Source organism: Ceratotherium simum, chromosome 6, assembly GCF_057802395.1.
Source record: "Ceratotherium simum simum isolate JZ-2026a chromosome 6, ASM5780239v1, whole genome shotgun sequence".
Taxonomy (NCBI): Eukaryota; Metazoa; Chordata; class Mammalia; order Perissodactyla; family Rhinocerotidae; genus Ceratotherium; species Ceratotherium simum.
The window spans coordinates 82,536,289-82,548,431 of NC_141905.1; the positions used below are offsets into that span (position 1 = coordinate 82,536,289).

A 12,143-nucleotide genomic window follows, 5' to 3' on the forward strand; every position below is an offset into this window, starting at 1 on the left:
CTCCCCGTGTGCCTCTGTCTTCCTTTACCATATTGCATCAGAAAGGAAGTGCAATCCAGGCCTGACAGGTGGGGTTTTTTATTTCCCCCGACGGCGTACCTCTTGACCTCTATCTTCTTGCCAATGATTTTTTAAATCCTAAATGATTTGGCAATAATTGCTCCTCCTCGCGTGATTATTGCCCTTCACCGATAGTAAATCTGTGAAATCCCCAGGGGCCCGAGCGCACTTTGGTGTGCGGAGCCCACAAGCTGGCCCGGACAGGCCTCACTGCCCCGGGCGGCTGCACCCCCACGGCGTCCCTGTGCCCCACCCTCCCCCGCCCTCACACGCGCTTCGGGGCTCTGCCTGGATTTGGCATCGATTTATCGTGCAGAACCACAGCTGCCGCTCCTCCACGAGAGTTCTTCCTCCAAGGGCCCAGGTCCCTCTGGTTCCATCTCCATGGGCCACATGGACAAGTGTCCTGATCCGGGGAGGCCCTGGGGGTCTGTTCTGAGGGTGAATTTCTGCTGCCTTGGTGTGTCTGTCTGTGTGTACACACATGTGTGCATATGCACAAAATTTTATTTTCCCCAGAAGCATGGAAGCTGCCAGGCATGTAAAATTGGAAGACTTGTTTCATTTCCAAGGAACTTTCTAGCAAGACGGCCCCCGGAGCCCCTGGCAGCAATGGACAGAGTCCTAAGTCGGAATGCTGTGAATGTTCAGGTTTCAGGACACCTGCTGGAGAAGGGTAAAGTAGACTCTCACGCTGGGGCTTATAGGTGGCCCAGCCGCCTGGGCCAAGCCCCTACCATCTCCTCCCAGGGGAGCTGTGTGGATACCCAGGGGACGCTGGCTTCGCAGGCCCCCATAGAATCACCTGTGTGTGCCACGGGCTCTGCCGCTGGTCCCACTTCAGGGAACACACGTAACCACTGGCTCTTTCTTCTTTAGTGACTGATGATTTCCACACAGCTGTGTGGTAGCTTGATAAAAACACAAATTTGGACTTGGCAGTCTTCTCCAACATCAGTCATTCTAGAAAAAAAATTCCAATTTTTACCATATCTGGATACTTGCTACTGGCACTATTGGATACTTAATGTTTCTTTAAATTGATTCATTTCTTAAACTTAAATAAATGTATTTTAAAAGGCCCTTTGATCACTACTATAAAGGAAAACCAGAATCACTCACTTACCATAAATAGATTACTCTAAAAATAAATACAAAACGAATACATTGAAAATGTATGTCCTTGTTCTACCTAAAATCAAATGGTATGTCACCAGTATGCATAACTCACTTTGGTAAACATGGGATTAGGTGGAGAAAAGAGCAGAGAAAACGAGGGAAATGCATGAAGTTTAGAATATTCACTGGGAAGGAATGCAGTTTATTTCAGGTACGTCCTGTGTCTTGCAGTGGGTTGTGGCTACTAGGAAGTGGCAGAATTCTCAGCACCGTGGCCATTGGCCATCTCCCCCGAGCTTTCTCCTGGGGCCAGCCTCCCCCTGAAGCTCTCTGATGGAGGCCCCTCTGGCCTCTGTTGAATGTGATTGAGTGACGGGGACTTGGTACCTCCAGCAGCCTGTGCTGGTGGTTAGAAAAGCCTCGTGTTTACCTGGAACCACCTCCCTGGCCTCTGGGGGCAGCACCAGCTCAGTCTTTGTTCTTCTCCACAAGCTCCTCATGATTCCTCCAATTATTTGAAGGCCTATTCAGGAGATGTTTCCAAGGACAGTTGCTTCAGGCTTATTAGCCTGTGCTTTTTGGAATTCATTGTGTGGCCTGCCATGGTGAATGATGGCAGAGGGGCAGTGCACACGCATGTGGCGTCCCCTGCTGGCAATGCTCTCACCCCTTCTGCTGCACCCCCTAACCTGATTGACCCCTCTTGCCCTTCAGATCAAAGCTCAACACCTCACCTCCTCCAGGAAGCCTTCCCTGACCACCACCAACCCACGAGGTCAGGCCTCAACAGCCTCCTGCACTTTTCCCGCCCTGTGCTTTATCACAGGGCCTGGCTGTGTGTTTGTGAAATTATCTGGTGAACATCTGTCTTCTGCATTGGACCAGGAGCTTCACAAGGGCGGGGACTATATCTCCTTCACTCATTGTATCCCCACTGTTTGGCCCACAAAGGGCTAGATACCAAGTTACCAGGTCACTGGGGCAAGAGTCCCCTTGTAAGACAGTGGACTGTCTCCAACAGGGCTAGACTGAGTTTCCTCAACAAAACATTTCCTAATGTTTTTTTTCTTTGAAGCACGGATAGATAACTTACTACGTCCAGGCACTGTCCTTGATGCTTAACTTGTGTGATTTCATTTCAACACTACCCGAGAACTTGAGCTCATTGCAACACAGACTGAGACTTGAGCTCAGTCCGTCCATTCTGCTGGTCACATAGGGGCTGCCTCAGTTTCCACTACCCCCAAGCCCCAACTCCGAGATGGAAGGCAAATTCCATCTGGACTCCCGTCCTCACAGGCAGTGTTCAAACTGGTGGGTAAGATTTCTCCGGCTTGTGAATGCTTCAAGGTCATCGTTTTGGTTTTCCTTGATTTTGGTTTGTGTATTTATTCATTGGTAAGCCCTACCTAGCATCTGAATTCCAGAGAGGAAGCTTGCGGAATAACTGTCGCTTTCAGAGCTTCTGTCCCATCAACATCAGGACACTCACCCTGTCACAGGAGTCCAGTTTCTCAGGCCTGTCTGGCCTCTGACCAGGGAAATTCCTGACTGGACCTGAGAGCAGATCTGGAACACATTTGATGTCTGAGGCTTTTCTTCCACTGGCAGAATCTTCTGAAAATATTTTGAAGCTTTTAATAAGATTTTTGTGTTAGTTGAGTTAGTTGAGTGCTCTGTTTTCTTTAAAAATTTATTTATGTAAGACAATGTGAATCAATTTAAACGATAATATGAATAATTCATGTTGATATCGCAAAAGGAGACCCACCAATGACTCGAGTTTCGGCAACACTGAAGCGGATTGTACTGCCCCCCCAGCTCTTTTCCTTGGTGACCAATGACAAGTCCTATTGGCCGTGCCTCCAAAGTGTCTCCAGACGCGGACAGCCATGCCTTAATTCAGAACACTGATCCACTCAGTAAGCTTTTGTTGATCATCAGCTAAGTGCCAGTTATCAGTACGGGGCCCCCTACTCAGGGAGCTCAGACATTTCTGGTGGAGTGGGATAAGAGAACGGACCAGTGTAATGCACTTGGGTGCGTGCATTGCTGGGGGTAATCACAGAGGGTTTGGGAGGGCCGCGGAACCCAGCCAAGGGGCCCAGCCGGGGCCTTGAAAGGTGTTCACCTGAGCTGAGTCCTGAAAGACTGGTAGGAATTGGCCAGCAGATGTAGGGAGGCAAGCAGGCAGAAAGCACAGCATGTGCCCTTGGGTCACCCTCTCTGTTGCCCTCCATTCCTTTTGTAGATCCATGATTTCCATTTCATAGCATTTTCCTTTTGCCTAAAGGACTTCCTTTTACATTTCTTGTGTGTGGATCTGTTGGTGATGAAGCCTTTTAGCTCCAGATATCTGAAAATGTCTTTATTTCACCTTTGTTTCTGAAAGATAATTTTGCTGGGTATAGAATTCCAGGTTGGTGTTTTCCCCATTTCAGTATTTGAAAGGTGGTGCACCACTGTCTTCTCACTTGCAGTGTTTTCAATGAGAAATCTAATGTCTTATCTTTGTTTCTCTATATATAACATGTCTTTTTTTTTCTGGCTATTTTAAGATTTTCTCCTTGTCACTGGTTGTGAGCAATTTGATTATGTTGTGCCCTGATGTAGTTTTCTTCATGTTTCTTGTGTTTGTGTTGGTTGGGATCTTGGATCTGTGGATTTATCACTTTTGTTTTTGGAAAATTTTCAGCCATTATTTCTTCAGATATTCTTTCTGTCTCCTTCTCTCTCGTCTCTCTTTCGGGGACTCCAATTACATCTGTATCAGCTCCCTTGAAGTTATGTCATAGCTCACTAATGCTCTATTCATTGTTTTTAAATTATTTTTTCTCCTTGTGTTTCATTTTGGGTAGTTTCTATTACTGTCTTCAAGTTCATTAATCTTTTCTTCTGCATTGTCTAATCTGGCATTAATCTCATCCAGTGTATTTTTTATTCCAGACATTGTAGTTTTCCTCTTTAGAAGCTTGGTTTGGGTCTTTTCTTTTATCTTCCATGTCTCTACTTAACTTTTGGAACATATGGAATATGGTTATAATAGCTGAGGTAATGTCTTTGTCTGCTAATTCTCACATCTGTGTCAGTTTCGATTGATTTTTCTCCTCATTATGTGTGATATTTGTCTTCTTTGTGATACTTGTCTGATTTCTTTTTTTTTTTTTTTTTAAAGATTTTATTTATTTTATTTTTCCCCCCAAAGCCCCAGTAGATAGCTGTGTGTCATAGCTGCACATCCTTCTAGTTGCTGTATGTGGGACGCGGCCTCAGCATGGCCGGAGAAGCAGCGCGTCGGTGCGAGCCCGGGATCCGAACCCGGGTCGCCAGCAGCGGAGCGCGCTCACTTAACCACCAAGCCACGGGGCCTGATTTCTTTTTTTTTAATGGCATACCAGACGTTGTGAATTTTCCCTTTTTGGGTGCTGGATATTTTTGTATGCCCATAAATATTTTTGAACTTTGTTCTGGGATGCAGTTAAATTACTTGAAACAGTTTGCTCCTTCCACAGCTGATTTTAAGATTTGGGAAGCAGCACCAGAGTAGGGTTTAGTCTAAGGCTAATTATTCCCCACTACTGAGAACGCTACCAAGTGCCCTGTGAATTGTGAGATTTTTCCAGTCTGGCTGGTGGGAACAGGCATGATTCCCAACCCTGTGTGAAGTCCAGGCACTATTTTCTTTCGTTTTTCGGTGCGATTCTTTCCCAGGCCTTGGATGGTTTCCTCACTCGCATGTGCTGATCAGCAGTTGACAGAATCCTTTGGGGGGACCCTCTGCAGATCTTGGCCACTCTTCTCTGGGTAGCCCTCTCTCCCGGGTACTCTGTCCTGGGAACTCTAGCTCCATCTCCTCAACTCCGGGAGTATGCTGGGCTCCGCCTGGGTCCTCGCTCCCTGGGCCTGGTCTGGAAACTCTGAAGGTAGTAAGCTGGGGAATCACAGGGCTCACCTCATTTGTTTCCTGTGTCTCAGAAGTCATCCTTCATCGCTTGATGCCTGGTGACTTGAAAACTGTCATTTCATATAGTTTGTCTGCTTTTCTAGTTGTTTCAGACGGGAGAATATATCCAAGAGGCTGCTTTTTGAAATCATCTCCAGGCTGTGAGCATTTCTTGTGTGTGTGTGTATTTTTGTTTGCGTAGTATTTTGTTTTTTATAAGAAGTACCTCCACTGTTGAAAGTAAAACCTTCTAAATTGTGGGCTACAAAGATTTGCCAAGAGATTTACTTAGTTTTCACAGAACCAACAGTTGGCAAAATTACCTGGTTACAGAGTGTTGAGCTGCAGGTAGAATTCAGCTTATGTTCAAATAGAGGCAAGACAGTGTCAGCCTCCTCACATGTTCCGTGGCAGCCTATCAGTGATGCCTGCTGATTGATTTCAAATGGCCCAAATATGCACCATTCAGTCTCGGCCCATGGGGGGCAGCGGGAGATATATTCCAGGTGAGTTGACTTTTAATCAATATGATGACAACATCACCTTGTTTAATTTGTACGATGGTGGTTTTAAACATCAAGTCAAGCAGTGTATTATGTCAGAAAAAATGAAGGATCGCAGGAATAACACCCTCCTGACATCACTTCTGAGTGCATTTCACTGCGTCACAGGCCATCATGATTGGAGACGACATCGAGGGCGACATCGGCGGTGCCCAGCGGTGCGGAATGAGAGCCCTGCAGGTGCGGACGGGGAAGTTCAGGTGAGTGCCCCCCGCGGCCGGGCTCATCTGCCTCCCTGCCCCCTGGGTTCCCGGGGTCGCCATGTTTTTGTTCTGTTTTCTTCTCCAAAATAAAGGGGTTATTATTTCCAAGTAGAAGAGCAGTACGTGGGCATCACTGACTTCCATGTGACTGTCCTCTAAGGACAGGCCTGGCTGCCCTCTTATAGCAGAGAGTGGTAAGGGAAAGCAGCTCTTGATCCAGCTCCGAGTTCCGAAACTGGGACGTGAACAGGTGTGTAGTGGAGACAAAAAGACAGTGGCTGCGGCGTCGCAGGCCCGACCTGCAGCGAGTCGGGTGGGGTTTGGGCTGCGCCCCTTGCGGCCATGCGGTGGGATCCTGCACTGCGCGTGGAGGGTACTGCCGTGGGCGCCTGGCCCTCCTGGTCACCCTCCCTCTCCTTTTGCTCCGCCTTTGCTGATCTGCAAGCGACAGAGAATCTAGAGATGACAGATCCTCAGTCGGGGATGCTTGGAACTGAACCTCCGTCTCCAGAGGAGCTTGTGTTTTCTTTCCTGGGTCAGAAGTCAGCCTGGCCTTGAGCAGGTCGCTGGTGGACGTCTGTGGCGGGTCGGGCACTGGTGGGCACGTGGAGGTGCCCTGTGGTGACCGGCTCTGGCTCGCTCGGCTCTTGAGAGTGCCTTAGACATCGGAGTGTTGTCCTGTTGTATTCTAGATGGTTTCTGTTGTGGCCACTCAGAGAAAGTACAGTGTGTGGATGCTGCAGAGACCTGGTTAACATGGTTCCCCAGGGGTCCTTGGACTTGGGGGGAGGGGGTGTTACCTCTGTCCTGAGCTATCTGCTTAGACAGGGTCAGAGAAGTAGATTAGAGGGCTGGCTCTCGCTCTGAGGCCCCTCTCCTGTGTGAGGGACCCAAAGGACCTGTGGGTTTGGGGCTATAGATGGACACAGGTGAGTGAGGAAGTCTTGGTGCACCTGGGGTCTGGGGCCAGGAAGTTCTGGAACCCACCTCCTGGACCGTCCCAGAGCATCGGAGGCCCTCTTGAAGGGCACACCCGAAATATGGACCTTCTTTCTTCCCCAGGCCCTCAAAGAAGGGTTTCCTGGGTCCCTTCAGCCGTGTCGGGCCTAATTGAGGAGACCCCACTCACAAACCTCAGAAACATTCTCTCCAGAAGGCCGGCTGGGGGCCCCGAGATCCCTAATCCCACCTTTCCCCCAAAGTTGCAGAGCCCATCTTGTTGCTGAGCAGTGGGACTAGGCACCCTTTGGGTGATGCTGTTCCTTGGTGTTGCCCGGCGCATGGTGCCGCCCCAGGGTCACTGTCCCATCAGGAGCCCAGCCCAGCAGCCGGCGCCTGCTCGGTGAGCATCATTGACTGATGAGCAAAGGAGTGATGCCTCCTTGAAGACACAGTGGTGTGGCTTAGAAGGAGGTAAAGAGTGAGAACTATAGTGTTTGGCTGAGGGCTGCTTCTGCTTTCTTGGGGGAGAAACATGTCTGTCCCAATTAAATGTGGCCTCAGTTGGGGTCTTTCTGGCCAGCCTAAGCCGTGCCCCTATAAACTGAAGGTACTGACCTTGCCCTAGGCCCCAAGCATGCCTCTTGTTGCTGGGTCTCTGCAGAAGGTCCACACACACAGTCAGGAAGCCCACACATGGGCAGGGGTATGTGGGAGGCTGTGTCCCACCTTACACCATCAGGGTTGGCACTTTTCAGAGTCTCCCATGACCCTGTCCCCCGGAGAGATAAACCCCGTTAACGGTTGGCCAGATCCTTCCAGACTGCCTTTTCTGTGTAGATAAACATATGGCTAATATTTTGGTTTTTTTCTTTTTACGAAAATGGGATTATATTATTTCATAATCGACTTTTTCTTGAATAATGTCTTATGGCATCTTTCCATGATGATTCTTCATAATTTTAAATACCTAAGGAGATGCTGTATGTGAGTACTGGTTCGTGCCTGGCACCGAGCAAGCCCTCAGCAAAGGTGAGGTGATGATGGTCCTGTTGGTGATGTCCCTCTCACTTTCAGGAGCAGCCACCCGGCCCTGAGTGGAGAGGATGGGGCTTAGCCTATCATTTCTCAATGGTGTTTAAAGTTTCACATCTTTTGATTTGCTTGTTTGTAAGGACATAAATCTGCTTTGTTAACTATGCAGGATGGAAGGAGGAGAACCGTAGCCCAGTTAAGGTAGCCAATGAGCCACCTGAGGGGGAGGTCACGTGGCAGAACAGGAGGCCAGGTTCTGTGCGTGAAAAAGCGGCGGGAGACCTCTGCCGTTGGCCACTCTGTAAAGCCAAGCTGTCCAGTACGGTAGCCGCGATCTGTGGGTGGCTGCTGAGCACTTGAAATGTGGCTGGTCCAAGTTGAGATGTGCCGGAAGTGCAAAATACACACCAGATTTCAAAGACTGGGAGAAAAAGAATGTGAAAGGGCTCATTCATAATTTTTTATACTAATTACATGTTGAAATGCTGATATTTTATATTAATTTCACCTACTTATTTTTATTTTTGTTAATGTGGCTACTAGAAAGTTCTAACTTGCCTCTGCGGCACGCATCAGGACTCAGTGCATTTCTGTTGGTCAGAGGGGCCGCTGCACTGCCCCCTTCTCCCTGCAGATGGCACTCTTGGAGCATGGACCACACCCTGGTGGGGGCATGGCCTGCTGGCCAGACCAGCTGTGTGCTCTGCGGCCCCCAGGGGGTGGGAAATCCACAGAGGCCCCCATGGCACCCTGCATGGTGCCCTCTGCAGATGTGTGTCTGGCTCAGGGCCAGTGAACAGCCTCAGACGTCAGCCAGTACCCCAGTGACTGGGCAGTATGCCTTCCTTCCATCCTTCCGGGCAGCATCCAGCTCCTTCCAGGGCCACCCTGGCCCGCCCCCAGAGCTCTCTGCTCCTCTCGAGCAGGCGGCACTAGGTTTCAGGGTCAGCATGGCCCATGTCTGCACCAGACGTAAGCCGGTCGGGGCAGGGTCTGTGTCCCGTGTGTGAGCAAGGCATGTCCTTACTGTGTGCTGGGGCCTCTCCTCTGAGTGGCCTCACAGGAGCCAAGGGCCACTGGATGGGTCATCTGGGTCTCAGAAGGCCCTGTGCACCCTGTCCTCTGTCGGTGGCCTTAGGCTAGCTTTGGCTGAATTGGAGGAGTGAGGGGCTTGGAGGATGGCCTTGTCACGGGCACAGGTGCAGAGAGCCATGCGACGAGTGAGCTCGGCGCTTACACCTGGCCATGGGGCTTCTCTGCCGACTTTGAGGCTCAGGGCAGGATGGGGAGGCTGAGCCGAGTGCGAATCTGGGCACTGTCACCCTGTAGCACTGGAAAGGGAAGGAGGCTGGAGGGGGCAACATAGGGCTTCCTGATGGCCCTGCTACAGGATGCCCCCTTAGGCCAATGTCTTCTAGTTGCGCACACGCGTGCATACACACATATGTGCTTGCACACACACACACAAGCAATTGTGTTTTGGAGGCAGCCAGTCAGATGTCTGCTGGGGAATGTGGGATTTGGACTCACCTGTGGCTGTGAGATCTCCCTGTGACCTTGGATGTCTTCATCCCCATCGCCTCTTTCTGCTTTTATCACAAAATGGCCCAACGAGAAGAGAGTGAAGCCTCAGAATTGGGAGAGGTCACAGGGTGGCCTGCGCTTGGGAAAGACAGCTTCACAGGGCCTGCCCCACCAGCAAAGCTCCGGTTTCCTTGCAGGAGAGGCCTTGTGCTTTGACCTGGGGGGCTGAGTCCCTATGCCAACCCCACACATTGGGGCAGGGAGAGGCTCCCAGGGCAGATAGCTTGCAAACATGCCTCTGTCCAGCAGGCAACCTGAGCCACGGACAGAGGGACACAAAGCTTTCTTTTCATATCTGCTCTGTTTGGAAGTCCGGCCCAGCCAGGGCACGGCCCTCATCTGGCTGGCAGGTAAAGGCCTTTTGGGCGTTCTCCCCATCTGCCCCATTCTTGGCACGTCTGACGCGTTGGGTCTGTTGGCAGAACAGTCCAGCCCAAGGCCAGGAGGCTGCTGATCCTCCAGACTCCTTGAGATCCCACCCCGACCACAGGCCCCAGACACACGAGAATGTTTCCTTCACTGGGGGCCCTATGCCCATTGATGGCAAGTCCTTCTGGTCCCAGTGAGTCCTGGAGACCCAGAGGGTGCTGGCTAAAGGGAGTCTTTTCAGATGAGGTGGCTAAAGCCTTGCCCAGGGCCACCTAGTGAGGTTTCACAGAGGCTGGGGAGCCCGTCTGCTCCTACCCCAGGTGGGTGCCTTTGCCACCACCTTTTTCCTACTGGGAACATCCTGTCCTTGTGGTCAAATTCTACAGCCACAGCAGTCACGGTCCCAGCCTCGATTCAGGGCCCACGCAGGGCCCTGTGGCTGAATGATGGGCAGCTCGGCTGGGAGGACCGGTGCCCCCACCCCTGGGCACTGTAGCCCCCCTCTCTCTCTCCCTCCTTCTCTGAGGGGGAGGCCTCATCTTCCATGGGGGCTGGGGCTGGCTTCTGTGTACCCCCATTCTGGAAAATTCAGGCAAGGGCCATTCTTCCCAGTTCTGAGATGGCCTGTCTGTCCCCAGTGGAGAAGGAACAGCTGTCAGCGTGTCTGACAGACCCTTCATACCTCCTTATATCCCCACCTGACCCTTCCTCCTGCACATGCCAGAGACGGGGCAATGTTGCCCTGACTGTTCCCGCATCGCTCTGTTCCCCGTTCTACGCTGCACACTGCAGCCGCCACCCTGGTTCTTAAGCACAATTGTAGATGTCACTGTTTCAAAGTGCCTCCTCCCCCGTCATGTAGTTGCTGTGTGAACAAACCAGCTACATGGAGCCGGCACGGGATCTTTCTGATTTGTTGTTTGCTCAAGGCTGGAAGATGGTTTATGAGCCCAGAACATTTCTCACCAACAGTTTGCCCTTTTGGACTTGAGAGGGAGAGTTTCCTGGGACTGGGATTCCAGATGTCCTCTCAAGGGCCCCTCCTGGGCTGGGGCTCGGTGCTCCATTTGCACCAAAGCTCAGCGGGGGCCCAGGTGCTGTTGGGCACTTTCCACCCAGCGGGGCGGCCGACGGATCTGGGATTCCAGCTGCCTTGCAGAGGCTGAAAGATGAGGGGATGCAGAGAATTTGATGGTGGACCTGGTGGCTGCAGTAGAACCACCCCAGAGCCCGACTTGGGTGCACTCTAAAACAGCTGTTGCCCGAGCATCCCACCTTGGGTCTCCTCTGACTTTGCAGCCAGACTTCAGAGTTTTTTTCTGTAAGAAGAGGCTCTGGTTTCTCTTTGGAATGAAATAGATTTTACTTCTAGTGCCAGGTGGTGTTTGAGGGAAGTGAGTGAACTGGCTGTTAATTTTTCAGTAGTCACAGTGCTGGCTGTCAGAGCCTGGGGTTGGAGGTCGTGGCCTCCACCCGTGTGTCACGTCACGGAGCCTCGCCACGTGTGCACTGAGCAAGACCTCCTGCCCTCATGGATGAACACTCCCTGAGCCTCAGGCCGCTGGGAGACGCTCCCGGCTGGGGAGGAACCTCTGGGCAGCTTCAGGCAGGGCTGCAGTCCAGGCACAGAAACTGGAGACAGGGCCAGCTACCACTTCAGCTGCATCCTAGGCTGGTCCAGATGGGGAGAAGGGGTTAATGCTGAACTGGGGGGCTCACTCCTGGGTCCCTCAGGCTCCAGTCCTGACTGCCAGTCAGGGGAGGGCATTGGGGACAAACCTGTGGAAAATCGACTGTGGAATGCGTCAGTGGGCTGCCCGGTCCGCCCGCCGGCAGCCTCAGTCTCACAGGTGGATGGAGACTGCGGGTTCGGGTTGTGGCGGGCACTCCTAGGCTTCGAGAGGTCACTCAGCTCGTCTGAGGTCACACGGTGGGGGGTGAAGGGGGCACACCGAGATTTGAGCCTGTATGCTTTTTTTTTCTTTTGTCTTTTTTTGTAACAGCTTTATTGAGAAATGATTCACATGCCATACAATTCAGTGGATTTTCAAATATTCACCGAGTTGTGCAGCCATCACCACAGTCAATTTTATAATACCTCATCATTCCAGAAAGAAACTTTGTACACTTTAGCCATCATTCTGGAACCCCTCCATCCCTCCCAGCCCTGGGCAACCACCAGTCTACTTTCTGTCACACTTTCCTTCATTAAAAACATTTTTCAGAAATTTCCTGTTGTAGTAAAATATATATAACATAAAATTTGCCATTTAAAAAAATTGTGAAGTGAATAAAATCTGAATACACACTTATACATGAATAATGAAG

At 51.0% G+C, this 12,143-nt stretch overlaps 1 protein-coding gene across 9 annotated transcripts in view; it reads left to right on the top strand.

The window, feature by feature from the left end:
• The window catches only part of LHPP (phospholysine phosphohistidine inorganic pyrophosphate phosphatase), a 149,219-nt gene that overhangs the window by 47,965 nt on the left and 89,111 nt on the right, over positions 1-12,143 (top strand). For 4 of the 9 annotated variants that reach the window (XR_015552528.1, XM_087432803.1, XM_087432806.1 and 1 more), the window contains 2 exons: positions 580-736; positions 5,794-5,885. Coding sequence is in view for 8 of the 9 variants with exons in the window: in XM_087432803.1 (XP_087288929.1) it covers positions 580-736; positions 5,794-5,885 (249 nt within the window). In the remaining variant the exon portion in view is untranslated. Of the gene's footprint in view, positions 1-579; positions 737-5,793; positions 5,886-11,818; positions 12,129-12,143 lie in introns of those variants that run through there. The other 5 variants (XM_087432808.1, XM_087432809.1, XM_087432811.1 and 2 more) reach the window with 3 other exon arrangements.